Source organism: Phascolarctos cinereus, unplaced genomic scaffold, assembly GCF_003287225.1.
Source record: "Phascolarctos cinereus isolate Bilbo 61053 unplaced genomic scaffold, phaCin_HiC Scaffold_1;HRSCAF=81, whole genome shotgun sequence".
Taxonomy (NCBI): domain Eukaryota; kingdom Metazoa; phylum Chordata; class Mammalia; order Diprotodontia; family Phascolarctidae; genus Phascolarctos; species Phascolarctos cinereus.
This window is the reverse complement of record NW_027555514.1, coordinates 158,346,640-158,371,084: the sequence shown is the minus strand read 5'-3', so window position 1 is coordinate 158,371,084 and position 24,445 is coordinate 158,346,640. Positions and strand designations below refer to the sequence as shown.

The window sequence follows — 24,445 nt, the reverse complement described above, 5'->3', positions numbered from 1 at the left end:
TAACTTATTTAACACTGAATTTAAAAAAAAATAGCAATTTAGGATTAACATTTGCCATAGAATAAAAATTCAGGACTTTGACATAGGACTTAGTCACTCACCTACCTATTCACCTAGTTTAAGTAGCAATTTGTTGCAGGAACAGAGTCTATTGATAACATATTTTGATGAGCTAGTTAATTTTTGGTTCTTATTGACATAGCCTTTCCCTACTTCTTACTGTCATATCAGTTTCCTTAAAATAATAACAGCCACCTCATAGTTCTAGACAATCTACGTATAGCTGTAGGGCATGACTTTTTTCTTAGTCACCATTTAAACACCTGGAGCTTTGTTGTGTGTCCTTCCAGGGGATTACTCATGATGAGGGATCTCTGTTTAGTGTGCATTGTTAGAATTTCTCATGCACAGTCCTCTGCTGGCTGCAGAAGCAAATGGAAACTATTCCTCAGGATGCTCAATTAGGGCCTTTGTGTTTAATTCACAGATACAAAATGACCAGTGCCAGGAGATGGACTCCACCACAGACAAGTGGGTAAAATTGACAGACAATGGAGAATGGGGTTCTCATTCTGTAAGTCTTATGCTACTTTTCCTTTTTTGTTCTCATTTTCAGTTTTCTTTGCATTTCCCCACTCACATTTGGCTTTAAATAATTTGACATTTAACACAGGGAAAGAAATAAAACTGGATGCTAATTAGTAGTAAAGTACAAGTAATTCCCAGTCATGAAAGAAGTTTCCTTCATTCAGGTTCAGTGAAGGGAAGGGGAAAGAGTATAGTCAAAAGATACAGTTCTGGAGTCAGAGGACTTGGGTTCAAATCCCAGTTCTGCAACTTAGTACTTGTGTGGTCTTGGGCAAGACATTTATCTTCTCTAAGCCTCATTTTTTTTGGTCTACAAAGTGGTTTAGACTAGATCAAGTAGATTTTTACTGTTGTTCCTACCAACCTCCATCTCTGTGCCTGGTCCTTCAAGCATAGTGGGTAGAAGATGTTATTGTTCCATTGTATCCAACTTTCTGTGACCTCATTTGGGGTTTTCTTGGCAAAGACACTGAAGTAAGTTTGCCATTTCCTTCTCCAACTCATTTTACAGATGAGGAAACTGAGACAAATGGGGCTAAGTGACTTGCCCAGGGTCACACAGCTGGTAAGTGCCTGAGGCCAGATTTGAACTCAGGAAAATGAGTCTTCCTGATTCCAAGTTCAGTGCTCTGCCCACTGTGCCACCTAGCTGTGGGCCAGAGATAGGGCCAATGCAAAATCAATATGCAGAAATGTTGAGGGCTTTAAACTTACCACTGAAGGTTATAGGTTATTATTTCACCAATGAAACCTTTTTTGAAATGCTTAAAAACTAATATAATTAACAACTACATTATGACCAGGCTGTGCAAGAGCCAGCTTGAACTAAGCTGCTTTTTTTCATTGTGAGCATTTATATCTCAGAAACTAGTCAGCCCCACAAATCAGGGCTTGATTTATTGTTTTGTTCATTGCATAGATTTAAGGAAGTGATGGCGAAAATGTTAATGATGTGATTAAACTTAAAAATGTGTCACGGGAACTTTTTTGAGAGCTGGTTGTTAAACATTTAACAGCACACCACTAGTATGATTCCTCAAAGGTGTCTGCATACTTTGGTTGCATCAGCAATAGATGCTTTGAGGCTTAATGGAATGTACTTCTTCAAGGCATTTCTTTATCTGTGGCCTCTGAGTGAGGCTAATATCTTATCAGGCTCACGTCCATGAATACTCCTAGACTGGGAAGGTCTGAGTGCCACTTGTCATATGAGAACTTTCTTTGCCTTCTCTGGCACAAGGTGAAAAGTACTTCTTCAACTCTTATTATTATTTACTTCTGGGCAAGATGAAATGGGTGGTTGGTGAGGCTTTCTTTGATGTGGTTTCTGTTTGGCCAGTTCAAGACTGCATGTCAGAGTAAGGGTGCCAGTTTGGATAATAATAGCTCCATGAAGAGTTCTTCTCTCTGAACAAACTTAAAATGCAAAGGAAAGTTAGCTTAATTTATAACTTAGAAGAGTACCTATAGTGGAAGAAATAGCAGATAGAAAACAACTTTAGTTATCAGCACAGTCATGAGTGGCATTTCCAGTGCCTGGGGCAGATTCAGCTGCAGGATAATGGGGATGGGGATAGAGAACAGAAACCTGGGCACAGTGAAGAGTCCTGCTTGAGCCCACATCTGCCTGGTGCAGGTCCTCAGATCAGGTAAGTATGTCCCCAGTAAGATACAATTGTGCCAACAGGGCAGTGGTAGAGCAAGTTAACTTAGGCCTGGGAAGTGATAGGTACAGAATCCTCTGGGGATGGAGTATAAGGCAAGAGATGGAAGTGGGGTGTGGCGTGACTGCTTTTAATGGTGGTCTTCCATGTCTCTAAGTTCCTTGCCAAATTTGGTGTAACTGCTGAGAGAAGGATATGCATCTCCCTGATCTTCTCTTTCCCCTCACTCCCAGTCCCCATTGGGCATCAGTACCCTGTGGGGAGGAAGAGCTCTCTCACCACAAGTTGGTGCCCTGGAGCAAAGGCCTGGTTGCTCTGTGCTTAGGGGTATCAGGCTAGGAAATCAAACCCAGAGAAATATACTTTAATAGAACAAGACACTACACTCTTGTCACCTGCTGTTGTTGCTTCCACAGTTTAATTAAATGACTGGTTTTAAAAGAAGCAAACAAGCTCATTATTTACTTTTTTGTTTTCAGAGCCCTCAGAGGCAGCTATGAGTAGCTGCTGACTGTGTAGATAAATGTAGGTTGAAACTTTCACACTCTAAAAAGAGGCCCCTTAGTGTAAATAAATATTTCAAATAAAGGACTTTGCTATCTTTTCCTCTTTAGTCTCTGAAGTGGAAAAATTCACCTCCTCCTTGTCTTGTTCGTCCCATTCAACGGGTTAGCAAACTCTTCCTGCATAGATAGTATCAAGGTAGATTTCAGTAGAGCCCATATCTCTATGAAGTCTATGGCACTAGTTTTGAATTAAATTGGTAGGGTCTAGATGAATGAGTTTATTTGCTAATAGGAAATGGTGTTGATCCAGCTGTTCTAGAGGGCAATTTGGAACTAGGCCCAAAAGGCTATAAAACTATGTATACCCTTTGACTCAGCAATACCACTACTAGATCTGTATCCCAATTCCATAAAATTGGAGAATAGCTGAACAAGGTGTGGTATGTGATTGAGATGGAATATTATTGTGCTATAAGGTATGATAAGCATGCTACTTTCAGAAAAACCTGGGAAGACTTATATGAACTGATGCAAAGTGAAGTGAGTAGAACCAGGAGAACACTGTACACAGTGTACAACACTGGAAATATTGTGAGGATGACCAACTGTGAATGACTTAGTTATTCTGATCAATGTAATGATCCAAGAGTATTCCAAAAGAGTTACAATGAAAAATGTTGTCTACTTTCAGAGGCAGAACTGATGGAATCTGAATGCATATTGAAGCATAATTTTTGAACTTTATTTTTTCTTGCATTTTTTTTGCAACATGGCTAATTTGGAAATAGGTTTTGCATGATTTCACATGAGTAATTGATATCCCATTTCTTGCCTTTTTAATGGGTGGAGAAGGGGTGGAAGAGGAGAGGATTTGGGATTCGAAGATAAAAAAAATGTTAAAAACAAGTAATCAGAAAAAGAGAAAATGATGTGAATGAATAGATTGTAAGCTTTCTGGTATGTTTAGAAGCAATACAGACTTGCCTGATTGTAGTGACTTTTTTTTTTCTTCTTCATAGGTCATGTTAAAATCAGGCACAAACATATTATACTGGAGGACCACAGGGATCCTCATGGGGTCCAAAGTGGTGAAACCTGTACTAGTGAAAAACATCACTATTGAAGGTATAGTCATCTCCCTCCATGTGATACTCCCTCCCCCACCATGTGATACTAATCTATTCGTCTTTTTAATTTGCTAATAGATAAGATGTACTTCTGTTTCATGTTCTTTAACTTTTTAAAAACTGTTTTTGGTATGGTGAGCCAATATAAGGTCGGTCTCTCTCTCTCTCTCTCTCTCTCTCTCTCTCTCTCTCTCTCTCTCTCTCTCTCTCTCTCCCTCCTACATGTAGCTCGATACAGTTTTTTGAAAGATGAATCAAAGTGAAGTAATGCATTGTGTTCCAGGTTGGATGTAAGGAGAACTCAGGCTTATTCTTGTTATTTGCCAATTGGCTTTTTGTTTGTAAGATGTTATTTTTATGTCATTTTATTGCCACTTATTTAAAAGACAAGTATATGTCTTGTGATTTAACTTAACCATTTATTGAGAACCTACTCTGTGTAGAACAGTATCCTGGGCACTTGGGACAAATGCAACGATTAATAGCTATTATTCCTGCCCACAAAGAGGATACAATCTAGTGATGGAGATAAGACATATAGAAAAATCTTAGAGCTGGTAGGAACTGATGATGTTGCCTAGACTTCTACTGGAATCGACCTCTACAGCATTCTTGAGGAATCCCAGTGATACAAGAACTCATGAACTCCAGTAGCTGCCCATTCTACTTTTTTTTTTTTACTTTGTATTGTTTGAAAAGTTCTCCCTTAATTTAGCTCAAATTTGCCTCTCTCTAATTTCTATCCATTACTCTTCAGCTGTCCTCTTGGACTAAAATAGAACAAGCCTAATTTCCCTTCCATACAACAGGCCTTTGTCCTTCATCTCCTTTTTGTCTTCTTTTCTCTAAGATCAAAGTCTCTAGTTCTTTTCATTGATCTTCAGATGGTACAGTTTTGAGGTCTCTCACCATTCTCATTGTCCTCCTCTGGATGTGTCCTTCTCTTGTTGTTCAATGTTCTTTCTTAAAAGATAACTATGAGCTGAGATTCATCCCTGAGAGTTCAATGCATTCCTCCAGCTGTGGTTCAAATGGAACAGAACCTATTTATACTTCTAAGCGAGGTCCAGAGTGCTATCTATGGCAGTCTAGGGGAGGAAAAAATAATTTCTGGCAGGGAGAATCAGGAGCAGCATCATGCAGAAGGTAGCATTTGAATTAGCCTTGAAAGATGAGTAAGAGTTTAATTGGTAGAGACATGGGGGAGGACATTCCAGGGTATGGAGGTAAGGAAATGCAAGATGTGTTTGGGAGATAGTGTATGGTCAAGTTCTTTTTTCTTCTTGAGCATAGTGTATATGAGAGTGTTTTGTGGAAAAAAACCAACAACATTGCTGCTAGATAAGGGTCTTGAATGCCAGCGTGAGGATTTCAGTTAGCAGGCTTTAAGGACCCCATTGAGTCTTTGGAGCCACAGACTGGTGATTCTATTCCTGCATTAGGAAAAGGAATCTGGCATATGCATAGGAGATGGATTAGAAGAGAGAAAGATTTGAAGTATGGAGACTATAAGGAGACTTTTATAGTAGTTGAGGTGAGAGATAAATAGTGTCTGAGTTATGTTGGTGACCGTGGGAATGAAAATGGGACACATGATAAGATGATGAAATCTGTTATTTTTTTTAGGGGTATTAGGTTTGAGGAGTAAAGCAGTATATCTAGGCATATAAGTCTAAAAGGCAGTTGAAGTGAAGTTGGAGCTGAGGTCTGAGCTATAGATTAGAAGTCACCTGAATACTGCCATAGTAAAAGGATAAGGCTAACAAGGGAGAAAATATATAGAGAAGAAATAGACCAGAAATTCTCCATGTAGAGGGTAGAAGGAGCAAGAAGAATCATCGAGGTAGACAGAAGAAACAATCAGAGAACCAGGAACATTGCCAAGAGAGCACAGGGTCATGGAACTCAAGGAGACATTAACCATAAAAAGAAAGCAGTGATGTAGAATTTGGAGTTAGAAGACCTGCATTAAAATGCTGTCTCTGCCACTTAATAACTCCATGTTGATGTATTTCTCTGGACCTCAGTTCCGTCTTCTGTAAAGCGATGTACCTAGATGAACTTTAAGGTCCATTCCAAGACAGGGATAGACCACAAGTCACTTAATCTCTCTCAGCCTCAGTTTCCTTATCTGTAAAATGAGGACAATGATAACTTCCCAGGGTTGTTATGAAGATAAAAATGAGATATTTATAAAGCTATTTGTAAATCATCAGCCACTGTGTAAATGTTCTTCTTCTTAATATCTTATTATTAGTTAAGTCTATGATCTTATGATACTAAAAGGCAAGTGAAGTGATACCAAAACAGATATCACAGAAACCCCAAGGATCAACCAAGGACAAACCAACACAAAGGAGAAAAGGCTATTTGATTAGGTAATTAGGAGGTTATAGGTGAGTTTTGTGGGAACAGTTTCAGAAAGGTGAGAAGAGGTGGAAACCACATTGCAAGGAATGAATGAATATGGTAGCAATGGAGAGAATGCTTGGGTGAGTAGGCCTGGAGAAAACCTTTTGATATTTAAGGAAAATTGAGTATGTTCATGGGTAAGAGAAGAGAAATGTTATGAAAATGTAAAATGTCACAAACCAATAATACAGCTATGGAAGTGAAGATGAAAACCTGCCCCTCCTCCTGGGCTTATCCCTTTAAATGGCAAAATCAGTGCCTTTCTGTTGTCTCCTGTGGTTCTGGCTATTACAGAAAAACAAAAACAAAACATGCTGATGTAGGTATGTTTCAGCTCAGCACAAAGGATACTTTTTAAAAAAAATTAAAACGGTGAATCTCATATATGTACAATTCCATCCTTGAATGAGTTGAGCTCAATGCTACAGAGGCGCTAACATTAGTGAATGAGGACATCTGCTGGCCAAGTCAGGAATCATGCATCAGGGCAGAAAACCAAGTTTATTAGTATATTGTTGGAATCATAGGATTCAAGACTTAAGAATTGGAATACTCTTTAGGAATCTTGTAGTATAACTTCCTAATTTTACGTATGTCGCAGGAGTAAAGTGGGCACTAACTCTGTTTCTCTATCTGTCTCTGTGTGTATCTATCTCTTTCTGTCCTCTTTCTGTCTATATCTCTATTTTTTGTCTGTCTCTCTGGGCTGACCCAGTCATTCCAGTCTACCTGTATACCAGCAGGTCTGGTATTGGGGAGGAGAGCAGGATACAACATAGCCACTTGACTGCAACTTACTATTTGTTTTCTCAGAATCCTAGAGGGTAACAGTGGGAAGACAAAGAGAGTTTTGTATGTGTGTGTGTGTGTGTGTGTGTGTGTGTGTGTGTGTGTGTGTGTGTGTGTGTGTCCTGTGCCATTACCAATGCACTTCCTCTTTACAATCAATCAGTGATTGTGACATCATTGACTCTTAACTATAAAATATTTACTAAATTATCAGACAAAAGCAATAAAATAATAGTCTTAATATTTATTCAGAAGAAAAGACTAGGAATAATCATAAATTTTATTCCTCACACAATAATTATAAATTTTACTCCCAGAGCAGTAATATTTGAAACATTACAGTTGACCTATAAACTTTGGTCACATTCTTCTATCAATGTATCAGTGTAGTGCCTGTGGGAAACAGGGGACATACATTTATAGAACTGTAGCAGGGAGACACATGAATAGGGAAACCCATGTGCATAGGGCAACTCACCTCTCTGAAATGTAGGTTTTGATGTCTTTGGTCTCCTCAGGAATAATTTATACTACATTAAACTACTTCTCTGCAAGACCCTTCTGGTCTTTACTGTTTTCCTGTTTGATAAAGCTTACTCCTCTTCTGCTCTTCTGCTCTGAAGCTCATGAAGCTGTGTCAAGTTCTTTTAGCTTACAGCTACCTCTTAACAGGAAGATAAAAAAGGTGTTATGCTTTTTTTTCAGTGACAGGTAGTTCCCATAAGCCAGAGAGCTGCCAAGATTTTCAGATCTACAAATGGCAAAAGAATTTTGCTTTATTCAGTGGGGCTCTCAGCAAAGCCAGTCCTCTTTTAACAGCAAAGCAGATGAAAAGCCTATGTTTTCTCTTTTGTTTTTACTTCTCAAATCAGAAAAGGTAATAAAGGGCAACCAGGCACCTCTGAGAAATATCCCTTCTCTCAGGCTGTAGATGACATTTGGAGAACTACAAACTCAATCCTCTAACAGATACAGGACTCAGCTCTTCTTCACATCATCAAACAGTTGAAGAACTCTCTCAGCTGACTCTTTGGCTAATCATAAAGCAATGCCTTTCTTTCAATCAACAAGTTCCCCAAATATACAGCTACAAAGCCTTCCAGTCCCCTTGGTTCCTGTCAGTTTCTTATGATTTCTCCAGAATCCTGTCAGAGTCTTATGACCTCTCCAGAGCTGAGCTTACTTTCCCATTTCTTCTGTTTATCTCTTTCTATGGCTTCTTCTCCTGCTGTCTTCTTATGCTCTCAAATTAATGCTTCTTGGAGCTCAGTGATTCAATACTACCTCATGAGATAAAATTTAAGAAATCCACTTTTGTGTCATATATGAACCCAACAGTCCTTAAATAGCCCCCTACAATTCCCAAACAGTTGTTTGATTTATAATTTAGTCAGATACAACCTTTAAAACCCTAAAAATCAGTTACTTACATATGAGCTGATGGACCATGATGCCCTGAAACCATCCTCATCACAGTTATTGCATTGATTTCAAAAAAGTCCTCACAGTGCATTTATCTGAGGGAGAATTCTCTTTCTGGTTCTCAGAACAGTCCATGTCTCCTTTATATTGTATTTGAGTGACTGTGTTTCTTCACAAGCAGATTTTTATTAGTTTTCCTTACACCATTGTTGTTTTTCTGCCTCTCTTAGTACCAACTTCTTCACATGAGAAAGGGATAGTACCTTATATTTAGATGAAGAGACTGAGACCCAGAGAGGGACTAAGTAACTTGGTCCCTGCCTTGGTCCCAGAGGTATAGTATAGCTTCAGACAGAGGAGATATAAAGTGAAACATTTTTAGAGTACTGTATGTAACCAACTGTCCATCCTATGCTTATGGTTAATTGACTTTCTAGATTAGTGATAACCAGAATATAGGTATGTTTCCTCCTGTTGTATGACATTTTCCTAGAATATACCTCAAGTACCTCAGTCCATGAGGAATGAAGGCTAATATTATAAAAGACCAAGAAAAAAATAACTATGAATTCAAATCTTAAGAGATAGAGTAATGAATGATCCAAACTCCAAATTTATGACTACTAATTTAGAAATCTGCTCATTGCAAATTGTCCAAGCACCTGGCTTTGATGATCTTACTCACTTGATTGAGGAGGTAGACACTAGTAGCTTATAATCACATAGGTAAATAGTTTGGTTTTAAAAATAAGATTTAGATTTAGAACTAGAAGGGACTTTAAAGGCTGTCTAGTCCAACCTCCTTATTTTATAGATGAAGAAACTGAGGCCCAGAGAATTGCTCAAGGTCATACAGGCAGTAAGTGGTGAGCTGAGTTTTGAGCCCAGTTGCTCCAATTCTAAATTCAGTGATTTTCACATTGTATTATCCTAGGCAAGGAGGATGACACAGTGGAAAGAATATTGAATCTCAATTTGTTAAGGTTTCCCCATCAATTAACTTTTGGTAGAAGAGTCTATTAGATGCTATTCCATAGGTTAACATTTATTAAGCATCTACAGTGTCATAGGATAATAGGTCACATACTGGGTGCTGAAGATTCAAAGATGAGTAAAGACACTGTCATTCTAGTAAGAGGAGACAGATACATTAATCACCTATTACGCACACCGACAATAATAACACCAGGTAATTTTGTGAGGGAAAATATGCTAATAGCTGGGGAGACTGACAAATACTTTGGGTGGGAGGTGGCATCTGACCAGTACCTTGCAAAAAAATTAATGAACTTGAAAGATGGAGCACAAGAGGGAGCATGTTCTCAATATGAGGGTTGGTGAATGTGAGAGCACAGAAGTAGTGGATAGGATAATGCCCAATTCGAGAAACAGGTAGTGGTACAGTATGGTTGCAATCTAGTGTGAAGGAGGGGAATCATGAGATAAGGCTGAAATGATAGGTTGGAGCCAAATTGTGATGGATTTAAATGCCAGGCTAGAAATTTGTATTTTATCCTAAAGGCAATAGAAGTTTGTGAGCTGGGAAGTGTCATGGTAAGAACTGTGCCTTAGGCAGAATATTTTGGCATCTGTATAGATGGTGGATTACTTAGGTGGAGACTGGAAAAAGGTAACTGAATCTGGAGGTTGATCACAATCATTAAAGAGAGAGTTGCTAAGAACTACGGTGGTGGCTGTGTGAATGAAGGTAAAAGGGACAGATATAAGAGGCAATATGGGGGATAGAACTGACAACTCAATAACTGATGGGACATGAAGGGTGAGGGAGAAGTAAGTGCCAAAGATGATTCCAATGTTTTGAATCTGGGGACCTGGTAGGCACCATCAACTGAGGCAGAGGAGAAGAAAAGGGAAAGAAGATGAGTTCTACTTTTGAAATATCAAGTTTTAGATACTTTTGAGACATTCAGGTGATGTTCACCAAGTTGTTGGTAATGAAGGACTGGAGTTATGAAGAGAGAATAGAACCAGAGATACAGTGGAATGATCAAACAGGAGGGAACATTAGCCAAAGAAACCATAACTGATATTCTGATAAATGCACACATCCCTTGGCCCCAGAAAGGGCTGGGTCAGTGCCCAGTGTATATGGACTCTAGAATTAGCACTGTTATCTGAGTAGGAAACACCATGGGGAAGTAGAAGCAGGAAGATCTGAGTTCAAGTTCTACCAGCTTTGTGACTCTGGCAAGTCATTTAACCTCTGATTATCTGAGCATCTCTCTAAGACTACAAGATACAGAGAAGGTATTGACATGAATTGGTGGATGCAGTTTCTTCATCTAGGGAATTTCCTGGTTCTGTCCCTATCACTATCTTGCCTAGAGGTGATAATTAAATTTTAAGTAGGTAAGATCATTGAGAGAGGGTCTAGACAAGAGCTTGTTTTTCTTTTTTAGAAGGAAAAAGTAGAATTTATTTTCAAGATAATATGCAATTTAATTTTGCAGCTATTTAAATATCTAATTATATCTTATATGTATAATATATGTAATATTAAGATATTATTGTTACATATAAATAAAACTAAGCATTAGGAAAAAAATTGCATGTTGCAGATATCTTATAAAAATTGGGCTCAATGGGCTTGTATCTTGTGGTATATCAGATGCTATTTGGAAATTCCCAAGGAATGTTGGTTGTGAGTAATGCCAAAGGCAGAAGAAATTTTAATAAGACATAAACATAATATTCATGATTTTTGATTCCATGTTGTATAATAGTGTCAGAATCGCTCAAAATCCTTAGAATCAGGGTATCTATGGAAAGAAGTGGACAAAAGAAGTTTATATACCAGAAAGGCTTCATTTAACTGTATGAATTTGGTTTAAAACAATTCTGTTTCACAAATTCAGCACCATTTATAATATAATTTTCTTGTTATTCTGAACCTGTCAAACACCAGGAAATGAGGATTTCCGTATATAAAGAAGAACAATTAAAAAAGTGGACTATATATGAAACCATGAATCTCTATTAAGAACAGCTTGTTTTTTAGATATAAAATGCATTCAGCATGTTAGTACCAAAGCTATCCAGCTTGCTTACATTTCTCTGGGAACTTCCACTTTCAATAATACTTCATCAATGTTCCTATCATTAATTCTTTTTATTGCTATCATTCCCTATCCCAATTCTTTTTGAAAACATTTCCTTTTACCCAATGAGTATGGTCAAGAAAAACACACTTATTGGCCATTTCTGAAAATTCATGTCTCATTCTTAACCTCTAGCTCATCAACTCTATGGAATCAAGTTTTATCATCAATCTTCTGGGGTCATGGCTGATCAGCTCATTGACTAGTCTTACTTCTCAATTTTTAGTCTTTGTGTAAATCATTCTCTTGGTTCTTAGAGCATGGGTTCTTAACCCTCAAGGGGTCCATGGAGAGGTTTTTAGGGACTCAGGGAGGAAAAAATTACATTTTTTAAACCCTCTAACTAAAATTCAACATTTCCTTCCATTATGAATAAAAAAAGTGTTCTGAGAAGAGATAGGCTTCACCAGACTTCCAAAGGGGTACATCCCATAAAAAAGTCAAGATTTGTTAGTTGAGAAAGAATAAGTGAAGGCCCAGGACAGAGTTTTGAAGGAAAACCATATCTAGGTGGCAAAAGCTGGATCCAACAATGGAAAATTGAGAAGCAGAGGCAGCCAGTGTTTCCAATCATTAGGCTGTGACAGGGAAAGATGATTTCAGATAATAGTTTGAGGGGACAGCAGGGTCAAGTGAAGGATTTTTGTTCCTAAAATTAAATTTTACTGATGCATTTTCTTTGATCAGTAAAATTGTCATTGATATCTATGTCTATATATTTCTAGATATACTCATCTCCTTCCTCTGCCCCCAATTGAACCCTCTCACATAACAGAGGAAAAGAGTTATGCATAAACACCCCACACAATGGCCATTTCTGCCAAGTATACAGCATTCTCCCTCAGTTTCTCTACTGAGAGGATATTTATTTTTTATTATCTGTTCTCTGGGACTACTACTGGCTTTTCATTTACTTGGAGTTTAGTGACCTTCTCCCTAACATTGTAGTTGTGTATGTTTGTTAGTTTGCTTCTGCTTATCAGCTGTGTGTTAGTTCATATAAGTCTTTTCATGGTTCAGTGAATATATCTTATTTGTCAGTTCTTACTGCACAGTGATATCTCATTACATTTGTAAACTGGGATTTGTTTAATCCATTCCCCCAATTTATGAACATCCAGTTTATTTCTAGTTCTTTGTTATCATAAAAAAGTGCTGCTATAAATAGTTTTAAATATATTGGAACTTTGTTTCTGTCTTTGACCTCAGTAGTGATATGCGTACAACAGTTTGTCTTGCAAGAAGGACTACTTCATCCTTCGTCCAGTGGAAGGAATACAGAAGAAATATTTAAAGTACCTGGGTTCACATTTTGCCCTTGACTTTTACAATCTGTGAATGTCATGCAAATCAATTAACTTTTTTGGTTCTCAATTTCCTTACATGTAAAATGAAATATTATACTAGATGGTCTCTAGATCTATGATTCTCGGGGAGTGGAGCAAATGCAGAATAAATGAAGATATAGAGGGATTTTGAATGATGGAGTAGAGGAAATGAAGGTCATGGCTTCTTTTTTTCTCTTAAATTAATTGGTGAGAGAGTTCACTGGGTGGAAAGTAGTTAAAGTTATGTGAATTTGTAGAAAGTAAGGTGTTATGGAAGATTAATAATGGGAAAGATCCTTATAGGTAGGGGGGGATCAGCGAAGGCTTTCTTGAGAACGTAGTGCCTGAGCTTGTCCTTGAAAAAAGGGAAGGATTTCAAAATGTACAACTGTGGGTGAGAGACCGTTTTAGGAATGGGAAAAAGCCTGCACAGAGGCATTTTGGCTTTATCACCTATCTCTATCTCTTATACAAGAGGGTAGCTATGTGATAAAGCTACAAAGCTGGCTTGGGATTATGGGAGTCTTTGGAGTATTTATTTTATTCTAGAGGGAATAGGGAGCTATTGAAGGTTTTTGAGAAGGGGTGTGGTATTACATTAGCTCAATGGATTAGAAAAATTACTTTGGCAGTTGTGTAAAGTTTGGATTGGATAGGGAAGAGATTAGAAGCAGAGAGAACAATTAGAAAGATATGAAAAAATTCTAAATGAAAGATAATATCTGAATTAGGGTGGTGGCAATAGAGATTATAGGATCATTGATTCAGACATGGAAAGGACCTTAGACTTTATCTAGCTCAAACCCCTCCTTTTACAGAGGGAGGGAATTGAGGTCCAGAGGTGAAGTGAATTGCGAAGGTCATAGAGGTGGTAAGGGGCAGAACTGAGATTCAAATTCAATTCCTCTGACTCCAGATCCAACTTTCTTTTTGATGTACCCTCATATCACAGCAATGAAATTGACATGTTATCTGGGTTGTATTATATCTTTCCTCCCATTCAGTCTGTTTTTTTTTTTTAATTTCACAGGTGTTGCATACACATCAGAATGTTTTCCCTGCAAGCCAGGCACATTCAGTGACAAGCCAGGTTTATCCAACTGTCAGGTTTGCCCTAGAAACACCTATTCTGAGAAAGGAGCTAAAGAGTGCGTAAAATGTAAAGAAGACACCCAGTTTGCAGGTAGGGATATTCTTCTGAGGAATTATGTTTTCTTTCTGAATAGGATTTTTATATCATAAAAATGCGCAGAATATCAAAATTGAAAGGGTGATAGGAAAGTCTTTCTTGGCTGAACTATAAAGAAAGCGGTTTGAGTTCTTACTCTTTATGCTTTTTGTCCTCAGTTTCTCCATTGTTACAATGCCTTTCTTTCCCTACAACACCTTGGGAGCCTACTATCCTCTGTTGCCTCCTTGAAACATAGAGCTCCCAGTGTCTGGGTAGAGTAAATGTGACTAGAGCTAAGTAAATACAATGCTCTCAGAAAAGGTTTGTCATGATATTAAGATAGCCAGTTTGTAATTAAAGATGTTTGAGTTGTGTTGGTCTATAGAAAAAGAAACTACCTTTCCAATATTCTATCACTTTAAAAGAGCTAAGAAAGAAACACAGCCTCCCTTTTGTCTTAGAGGGAATCAGAATCCAATTCAATCTCACTTGCTGATTCAATTATTTCCCTTTTTTTTCCTGGCTTCCAAAAGGAAGTGCTCCATTTCTGAGACTCACTTTTTTGCATTGCAGATGAAGGATCTAGCCAATGTATGGAGCGCCCTCCTTGTACACAAAAAGACTACTTTCAGATTCATACTCCATGTGATGATGAAGGAAAGGTACAGTTGTTGTGAAGCCACCTACAACCCATCAGTTTAAGCCTCCTTGTATTTAGTCACTAGGGTGTTAAAAGAGTTGTTACTCTACGATAGGGTCCTAGATCCACAGCTAGAAGGGACCTCTGGAAGTCATCTGGTGTGATTCTTTCATTTTACAGATGAGGAAACTGAGAACCAAGGAAGTTAACAGACTTGCCCAAGATTGTAGAGGTAGTGAACATCAGAGGTTTGCTTTGAACTCAAATCTTCAGTTTCCAAAGTCAGTGACAAGAAGATGAATTTAAGCAATATACATTAAAGAACTTTTTTTCTTCTAGAAATAGTCATTTCTAAACTTGTAACTCCAAATTTTATACTTTAAATTACAGGGAACTAATGTCTTACAGCTCTTTAATTTTTTTTTTGTACCGTAGTGGGTTTCATCAGTCAAAAACCATGCAGCTGTTGGGTAATGCAGTTTTTGGCAAATAGCAGTATAATTGCATTAGCAAATGCAAAGCAATCAGCATAAAACTCTACTTTGCCAGAGGGAGAATGTATCTGTAGACTCTAAGTTTCCCTGCCATTCTCTTAATTAAAGAATCCAGAGACACTGCATGAATAAAGCAAAAATAGCATTAAAAAAGGCAAGTTTCCCATCTATTTTTGCATTTGGGGAATAAATGCATTGCTTCTAAGCTTTTTGGATGGTGAATACAGGGCATAGTTACTTTCTTTTATATACTAGATCTTACGTCACATTTATACTTTTAAAAAATTATACTTTAATTATAACTTTGTCAGGTTTTCAGAGAATGATTTTTTTGAGTATTTAACAGTAAAACTATATTAATACTCACAATTCAGTAAAACCTTACCAGTTTAGAATAACTCAGAGGGAGGCTTGTTTGAATTAGTTAAATATCTAAATTATAAAATGTTTTTAAGATACAAACTGGTTTATTGTTTCCAGATACATACAGCAACTCAAACCAACAACTATTAACTAAAAAGCATTTTCAAGAGAAGTTCTTGCTTTAATAAGCAGACTGTGGTTAGCTTGGATCATAGGATCATAGATTTAGAAATGGAAATGACTTTAGATTATTGAGCCCAGTGCCCTCGTTTTGCAGAAGAGGAAACTGAGGTACAGAAAGATTAAGTGACTTGGTCAAGGTCACTCAGTTTGTAATTGTCTAAGGTAAGATATGAAGCTGGGTCTTCCTGATTCAGAGTCCGGAGCTATATCCACTGATCCATGTACTAAGATGGATTAAAAAAAAGTTTTTCTTTAGCACATACCCCTTAAGTTTAATTGTATTAACATAGTGAATTATGCTTTTAATTACTAGTAAAATAAATTTCAACCGAATCTACCTCAGAATGATAATTAGTTTAATATTAGTTATAACCAAATCAGTAAGATTCTACTATATTCAAACTGTTTGTGTCTTTATTGTATTACAAAAAAGATACACGAAAGACCAAAATCAAAAAGTCTTATGAGAAGAAGATACCTCAATTATCCAAATTAATAATTGACCTGGACCTTAATGAAATATGCAGTGAATTTAAAATGCATTGAATGTGTTATCCTTTTTGTTTTTCTATTATTATATTATCATTTAAGTATGTAATCATCTAGGAAAGGTGGGATGCTATTTGGGAATGTGATTAGAAAAGAATGGAAGAACTTTGTAGGTCTGTGATTCTTTTTAACTTTATCTGCAAGCTTAGTGTATTAAGTTCACAGTTCTAGCAATTTTACTCATGAATCTAAATATCTAATGGCAAGTTTCAGCAGATGTGCATTGAGACTTAATACTTCTTCTTAATATTTCTATAGTAGGGAGTCTTTGAAATCTGAAATGAGGAGGTAGCAAATAGATGCTACAAATATTTGTAATATCCATTTTACTCAACTATTTATAGGAACTATAACTTTAAAATGCCATTTCATGAAAGAAATATTTTCAGTGTTGTTTAATAACTTGCTGTAATCCAAATGTTACTCATTCACATATTTCTGTTTTTCAAATTAAATGTTATTAAATTTATGAGGAGGCCAACGTGCTACATAGTGGATAGTTAATTAAAAAACAACAGCAGCAACGACTTTCAACATGAAGAGGTGTCTCATGTGGTAGAAAGACTCCTGGATTTGGAATTGGAGTTCTTCATTTGGGGTTTCAATACTGCCTCTGACATTTAATTATTTGATATTGGACGAGTCATTCTGAACCTCTGTTTCCTCATTCGTAAAATGAGGATATTAGACTAACTGACCTTTAAGGTCCCTTCCAGCTTTGAATACATTCAACTGAAATAGTTTTTTCTTTTTCAAGGTTAGCAATGAGATCTTTTAACTGTTCAATTTAATGGTCGTTTCTCTTTGCTCCATTTTAACCTCTCTGTAGCATGTTGACAGTTAACCGACACTTTTTTTCTACATAGTCTCTCTTTGCTATATTTTTGTGACACTAGTTATCCCTTCCACATTGTGACTTTCCTATCATGGTTTCCATATATCGTGGGTTTGGCATAAGAAATTAAATGGGGATTTTTTTGGGAGTTAGCAGAAGTTGCAGATGACACTTGAAGGCCAGCAGATGACACACACAAAAAAATTTAGGAACTCAGAAGTGCATAAAATATATTTATAGTATTGTATAATATAAACATACTTTATATTTTAATACCATAATAATTCAGACTTCTTTTCTGATATGAAGGGAGGGCCAAAATTTTTTACATGGATTTTCCACATCAAATGGGTGCTGTGCTGCTACTCCCCATGATGTGGAAGGGAATAACTGTACTTTCTCTTGGTTTTCTACTGTCCTTTTTGCTCCTTTTCAGCTCTTTTGTTAGACAGTGTCTGTGTGCCTCTTACTCTGGACGTTCCCAAAGGTCTTTCCTGGGTCTTCTTTTATTCTCCTTTTATACCCTCTCTTGGTGATCTCATTGATTCTGATGTGTTCAACCATCATCATTTTACAGATGTTGGTCAGATCTTTGCATGCAGCTCTAGTCTCTATCCTGAGTTCTAGTGTCATATCACCAACTGCTTTTTAGGTATCTCTAGCATGATGTCCCAAAGGCGTCTCGAACTTAACATGTCCAGAATAGAACTTACAATCCTCTACTCTAGCAGTTCTCATTTAGTGGTTCATGAACTGCTTTGGGGTTCATAACAATGGTGCAATGAGTCTGTGCTAAAAACTCTTAACATCACCTTAAGTAGTAAATAATTACGCAATTGCATTAAGGATATAGTTTCATAAATTTCTTGCCCAACCCCTACCAGAGTGTGGGCACTTTTTTTTTAATTGAAAGGTTATGATAGTTCGTGGAGCAAAAAACATTGGGAACCATTTCATCACTATCCTTCCTCCAAACTTCATCATTTCTGTTGAGGCTCCCACTATCTTTATAGTCATTCAGGCTTATAAATATGGAGTCATTCTTGAGCCTTCACTTTCCCATGGCTCTCTTGCCCCATCCCTTATCTAATCCTTAGTGTAGTCTTAGTTTATTTCTGCCTCCCAGTTATCCCCTCTTCTCCACTTACACAACCCTACTGGATGGTGGCAATAGGCTACTGATTGGACTCCTAGCTCCCAGGCTTTTCCTTCTGAAATCTATTTTCCTCACAGTCCCTCAAATAATCATCTCAAACCCAGAGAAACAGAATCACAGAATTTTGGGTCAAGAAGCATTCTCAGTTCTGTTCAACCCATTCCTGAAAAAGAATTGTCTCTATGATATATCTGGCAAGCTTTTCCTTGAAGATCGCAAGGGAAGCAGCCCATTCCAATTTTGTATAATCATAATTGTTGAGAGGAAGCAGCTAGGTGGTGCGGTGGATAGAGCACTGGGCCTAGAGTCAGGAAGACTCCTCTTCATGAGTTCAAATTTGGCCTCAGACACTGACTAGCTGTGTGACCTTGGACAAGTCACTCAACCTGTTTGCCTCAATTTCATCATTTGTAAAATGAGTTAGAGAAGGAAATGACAAGCTATTTCATCAGTATCTTTGCCAAGAAAACCCCAAATGGGGTCATGAAGAGTCAGACATGTCTGAAATGACTGAACAACAACAACAGTTATTGAGAAGTTTTTCCTTGTGTTATGTCTAAATTGGCCTCTTTGCAATTTCTTTCCATTACTTCTAATCCAGCCCTCTGGGACCAATTGGTAGTTATGCATCTCTCTTCTGTAGGATAACCTTTCATATTCTTGATGACAGTTATCAAGCCTGTCCATGTCATAGCCCTGCTTAAGAGCCATCAGTGGCTCTCTGGCATGTAGGATGCAATACAAATTCCTCAGGCCATTTAAAACTCAATCTGGCCCCAGCCTAACTTTCCAGCCTTATTTTGCCTTATTCTCCTTCACATATTTTCTTTTCCAGCTAAACTAGACTACTTACTCTTCCCTGAGATTGGCATGCCATTTCTATCCTTTGTGCTTTTGAAAAGTCTGTTCCCTATGTACAGAATCCACTCCCTTCTCAACTCTACTCCTTAGAATCTGTAGCTGCATTCAAATCTTAGCTCATGTGCTATTTCCTATAGGAGAGAGATATTTTCTATTCTTCCCAGTTCAAGGGTATTTAACCTTTTTTGTGTCATCAGGAAGGGTCCTTAGTAGCCAACTGTCCAACCCATACCTAAGAAGGGATTTTCTCTATGATGCATTTGGCAGGCTTTGACAGTTTGGCGAATCTACAGACCTGTCCTCAAAATAATGTTTTTAAATGAATAAGCAAAATACATAGAATTACAAAGGAAACTATGTTGAAACAGAGTTATCGATTTTTTTTAAGTTTACAGACCCCAGGTTAAGAATCCCTGCTAGTTATTAGCATTCTCTCCTCCCTCAAATTATCACACTTTTAGTTATCTATTTACATGTTGTATCCCCATTGCAAGATGTAAGTTGATAGCAGGGAATATTTTTCATTTCAACTTTGTTTTCTAGCACAGTGCCTTGCACAGAGAAAGCTCTTCAAAAGGCTCATTGAATTAGATTGGATTTTGTTTGTCTAAATTGATTTAAGGCAATTATTTCTATGATGTCTATGCCTTGACAATTATTTGCCCTAATCTCATCTTCTACAAAGAAATAGAATTTATACTTAGTAGGTATGATGATTTGTCCATGGATGGTTGTGTGTCATTCTCCCTGTGGTTTAGCGAATTTGTGGTTCCAGAAAGAGGCTCTAATGCTCACAGCCATTTCTCACAGGCTCTCTGCCATGTTCTCTTCTGCCTTCCTTTATAGTCTCATTCTTAACATATGAGGACAGCCTTTAGTTGATTTCAGAACAGAAGTGGCCATTTAGTTCTTTGTAAGAAATACCTTTCAGGCATGAAACAGAGATTGTTGGCTTTTGTGCATAATAAAAAAACCCCGACAAAACCTTACTTATCTGAGGACTTGGTGATCCCTAACTTTTGTTGGGAAATTATTCATGGGCATTAGAATTAATTCAATTTGATTTAACATATATTTGCTGATGTCATACTATGTTTAACTAAAATTTCATCCTGTTTGCATGGCACCATCATTATTATATTATCATTAAATTTTTGTTAAAAGTCTACTATATGGCTCAGATTCTTAAAATCTAGCCATTGCTCACTATTGTTCAGACTCCTTAAGAGTCTGGCCAATATGACAGATGTTCTAATAAACCTTATCTTTGGTTGAAAAAAAAAAGTCTACTAAATGCATAGAAAGGCAGCATGGTAGAGATCCAGGATTGAATTCAGGAATACCTGTAATTAACCTCTCTAAGACTGGAAGTTGCAGAGAAGAAACTAACCAGTACTGGAAGAGGGAGTTTCCTCATCCTGGAGTTTCCATAACAGAGAAATCGAAGATCCAGTCCCTATCTCAATTCCTATATACGTAGTAGTAATTTGTCAGTGCCCTGTTGTGGAGTAGCATAGTAGGTAATTTAGGGTTCTCGAGAAACCTGCGGCCTAAATGAGGGAAACAAGATAAGTTGTCAGATAACAGTATGGCTAGAAATAAGTAAATGGGACTACTATACACAAGTGGAGTACCCTAAGTCTGGATCACTACAACAGGCTGCCTCTATCAAGAGAAACTGTCAAATGAAGATATACCATATGCCCTTAAGAAAGTTCAACATAAAAAAACCAGAAACTTACAAAGCAGATTAATTTACTGTGGAAGGATCTATCACATGATTCCTTTCAATAATGAATCTCCCATAGTATGGGAGTAGTTATGTCCTTAAGTATGTATAATCACACACACGGCTATGACTTTGGTAGAATTTTGAACACTCAGAAAAGACAGGGTAAGTGACAGTATTGTAGCAGTAAAAAGAACACTGTATTGTAGTTAAAAGAACGCGTTTTTATTCTGCTTACCACCTTGGACAAATCACTTAACTACTGTAGGCATTGGGTTCCTCTCCTATAAAACATGAACAAGGTAGAATATATGATATTTAAGACCATTTCCAGCTCTAAATCTATGGTTACTATGATACAGTATATATTCATTGGTAATTAGTTATGCCAAACTAACCTCATTTGCTTCTTTGTTAGGGTAGTTAATTTGACATCTCTTCTATAGGCATATGATGTATCTTAATTTGACAGTTTCTCTTGAAGGAGGCAGCTTATTGTAGTGAGCCAGACTTAGGTGCTCAACTTCTAATCTCAGCTCTGCCACTAACTAGCTGAGTTCACTTAGCTGTCTGGGTCTTAGTTTTTCCATTTGCAAAATGAAGAAGTTGGATTATATGATATCTAAGGTCCTTTGTGACTGATTCTATATGCTTGTGGAAAAGAGGAACTAATCACTCAACAATCATTTATAAGTCTCCTAAATGTATAGAAAGGCAGTATGGTAGACATCCAGTCTTCAATCTAGGAAGACTTGGATCAAGTCCCACTTCTAATAGGTACTGGTTGTGTAACCTCGGTCAACTCATGTGTTGTGTTCTGAATTTTATCTACATCAAGGAAGGGCTACACATTTGTCTTCTCTGAGTGGATTTATATTCCTTAGGATCTTAAAATTTGTTTCTTTCTCATTATGAACTTAAATATAAGCACACATGAATATTTTCTGCAAGCATTTATTAAGTACTTAAAATATGTTGAACGCAGTGCTAAGAACTGAGGATGCAAATAAAGGCAAAAACAGACCCTGCCCTCAAGGAGCTCATATTCTAGTGTTGTGTTGAGAAACTGCAAGCTTCTCTACACAAGGACTGTTGTGTGTGAGGAACAGCAAGGAGGGTCATTGTAGCTGGATTGTAGGTAGGAGAAAACTCATTTAAAAAAATATGTATGTATATATACACACACACATTCATTCATATATGTACACATGTGTTTGGCAAGGCCCCACTTGTTGTGAGGGCTGTCCCCTGCATGTAGCATGGGCATGTTATTGTGTGGCTCAAAGAAAGCTCAGTGAATATTTGAGAACTCTCTATCATTTGCTTTCCCCAGCTCTGCCCTGCTCCTTACGTAGGTGAGAAAGTCCAATACCAATGGACTTTGGAATTAGGCTTACATATGTGAAATTGAATGATTATGTTTTTTTCCCTAAAAAGTATATATTAAATTTAACATGGTAGTACAACTGATCTGCTTAGTGTCCCCAATATGGTTTCTTTTTCACCTTGTGACTCAATTTGAACTGTAACCAATGTTATTTCATTTAATTAAATCCCCTGGTTTTTCTAGAGTTGAAAGCCCTTTATAGCTAGAGGTGCTAACTGATTCTCTCAGCTTCTCAGCAAGGCAAAGCTTACCCATTATTTTATAGATGGCAAATTGAGGTAGACAGGTACAATGACTGGTCAAAATGAATTGCTTAGAGAGGCCAAAATGTGCGAGCTGAAATAGCTGAGATTGTTTAAGAAAGAAAAATGCCATTTATAACTGTGTTGAGCAATGTGTCTTTTTCTAAATAACCTTATTGGAATAAGTTGACTCCTATATCTTCCTAAGGGGATTCTTGAGGAAAAAGCCAATGACCTACAAGGACTTTTTATTACTGGGTTTCTATCATTGGAAAAAGCTTTTCAGAATAACCACTGAAATTCTGATTTACATTGAAATTCTGACTTACCAATCCACCTTCTAAAGTTATTAGACTTATCACTTGACTATTTGCTGAAGAGGACAGCGTTATTAGATAAGCCTGGATCTTTAAGGAAAGGAAACTTTTAATTCTCTTGCCGCTGTATTTTTGATCCCCCCCCCCCTTTTTATTTGGGTCATTCTCTTGGATGCCTTTGTAATATGTTTACTGGGACTATGTTCTTCAAAGGCTGTCTCCTCTTGCATTACTATTTAAAAAAATAGAATGACTGTCAGGTCAAAGAAAAAGTTTGAATCAGATTACCTTATGAAAGATGAGCTTGGTAAATGAGTTAATAATATATTTGATTTATTTAAAAATACACATGTAAATACCTTGTTTTTTTTTAATGCTCTGTGCCAAAGAATGAACGAAAAGTTCCCCATCCCTAAATGCCTCTGAAAGAAATGTTCCAGCCACCTCCCATCTCCTGTTTGTGTACTTAATATTAGGTATTAGAAAGACTGTGATTGATTTCCAACTGTTGTGAAATAATAGAATACCAATGAAATGCTTACTATAATATCTGATGCATTTTCTTAAAGAATGTTTTCTTGAAATGATCAGGGAAATGATACAGGGGAGGAGAGACCCTTGAAGCATAGTTTATAGACTGATATTTCTCCCTGGTGCCCAAATTTCTTTCTTCCCCTTTCTTCTGTGATTTTACATTGTTTTCTGACGATGGGGCAGCCTTTCACACAGCCTTTCAGTTACTTTAATATGTCTTAGCTATGTTTCAACTGAGATTATTTAGGTGTTTGGGATTTTAACATAATTGAGACCTAACATGTGACTTGTATGCTTCTTCTTATAGACACAGATAATGTACAAGTGGATAGAGCCCAAGATTTGCCAAGAGGACCTTGAAGATGCTGTGAGGCTTCCCCCTTCTGGAGAGAAGAGGGATTGTCCACCCTGCAACCCAGGCTTTTATAACAACGGCTCATCTTCTTGTACTCCTTGCCCACCTGGAACGTTTTCAGATGGAACACAGGGTAGGAATTTAACTTTCCCCAGAATGTAATGTTTAAAGAAAATCTTTCATGAGAGACCATATGTAGTTAATGCAGGGGTTCCAAATGTTCCTGTGTCACAAACCTCTTTGGCAGTCTGACGAAACCTGTGACCCCTTTCTTAGAAAAATGTTTTTAAAAACATAAAGTAGAGCAAATAAGATTACAAATGAAATGAATTATGCAGAAATTCAATTATTTTTCTTTCTATCTATCTGCGTATCTATCTATCTATCTATCTATCTATATCTATCTATCTATCTATCTATCTATCTATCTATCTATCTATCTATCTATCTATCAATCTATCTTTATTTTAAAAACTACATTCCCAGACCTCAGGTTAAAAACCTCTGGCTCTAATGGGAAGTCTTTTCCTTGGTCCCAGTTACTTGCACTTAGTAGTTGCTTAAAAAATTATTATTTAATTAAAGTCAATTGAATGATGTATTTAGATCAAAGCCCTTTCAAGTCAAAATAATTCTTATATCAATAATAACTTGGAGTGGAGAAGATGATAACT

At 37.1% G+C, this 24,445-nt stretch overlaps 1 protein-coding gene across 1 annotated transcript in view; it reads left to right on the top strand.

The window, feature by feature from the left end:
- ELAPOR2 (endosome-lysosome associated apoptosis and autophagy regulator family member 2) overlaps positions 1-24,445 on the top strand; it is a 198,327-nt gene that overhangs the window by 113,678 nt on the left and 60,204 nt on the right. The window contains 5 exon segments of the mRNA XM_020999772.2: positions 488-574; positions 3,778-3,883; positions 13,986-14,138; positions 14,700-14,788; positions 23,724-23,904. Of these exon segments, the coding sequence (XP_020855431.1) occupies positions 488-574; positions 3,778-3,883; positions 13,986-14,138; positions 14,700-14,788; positions 23,724-23,904 (616 nt within the window).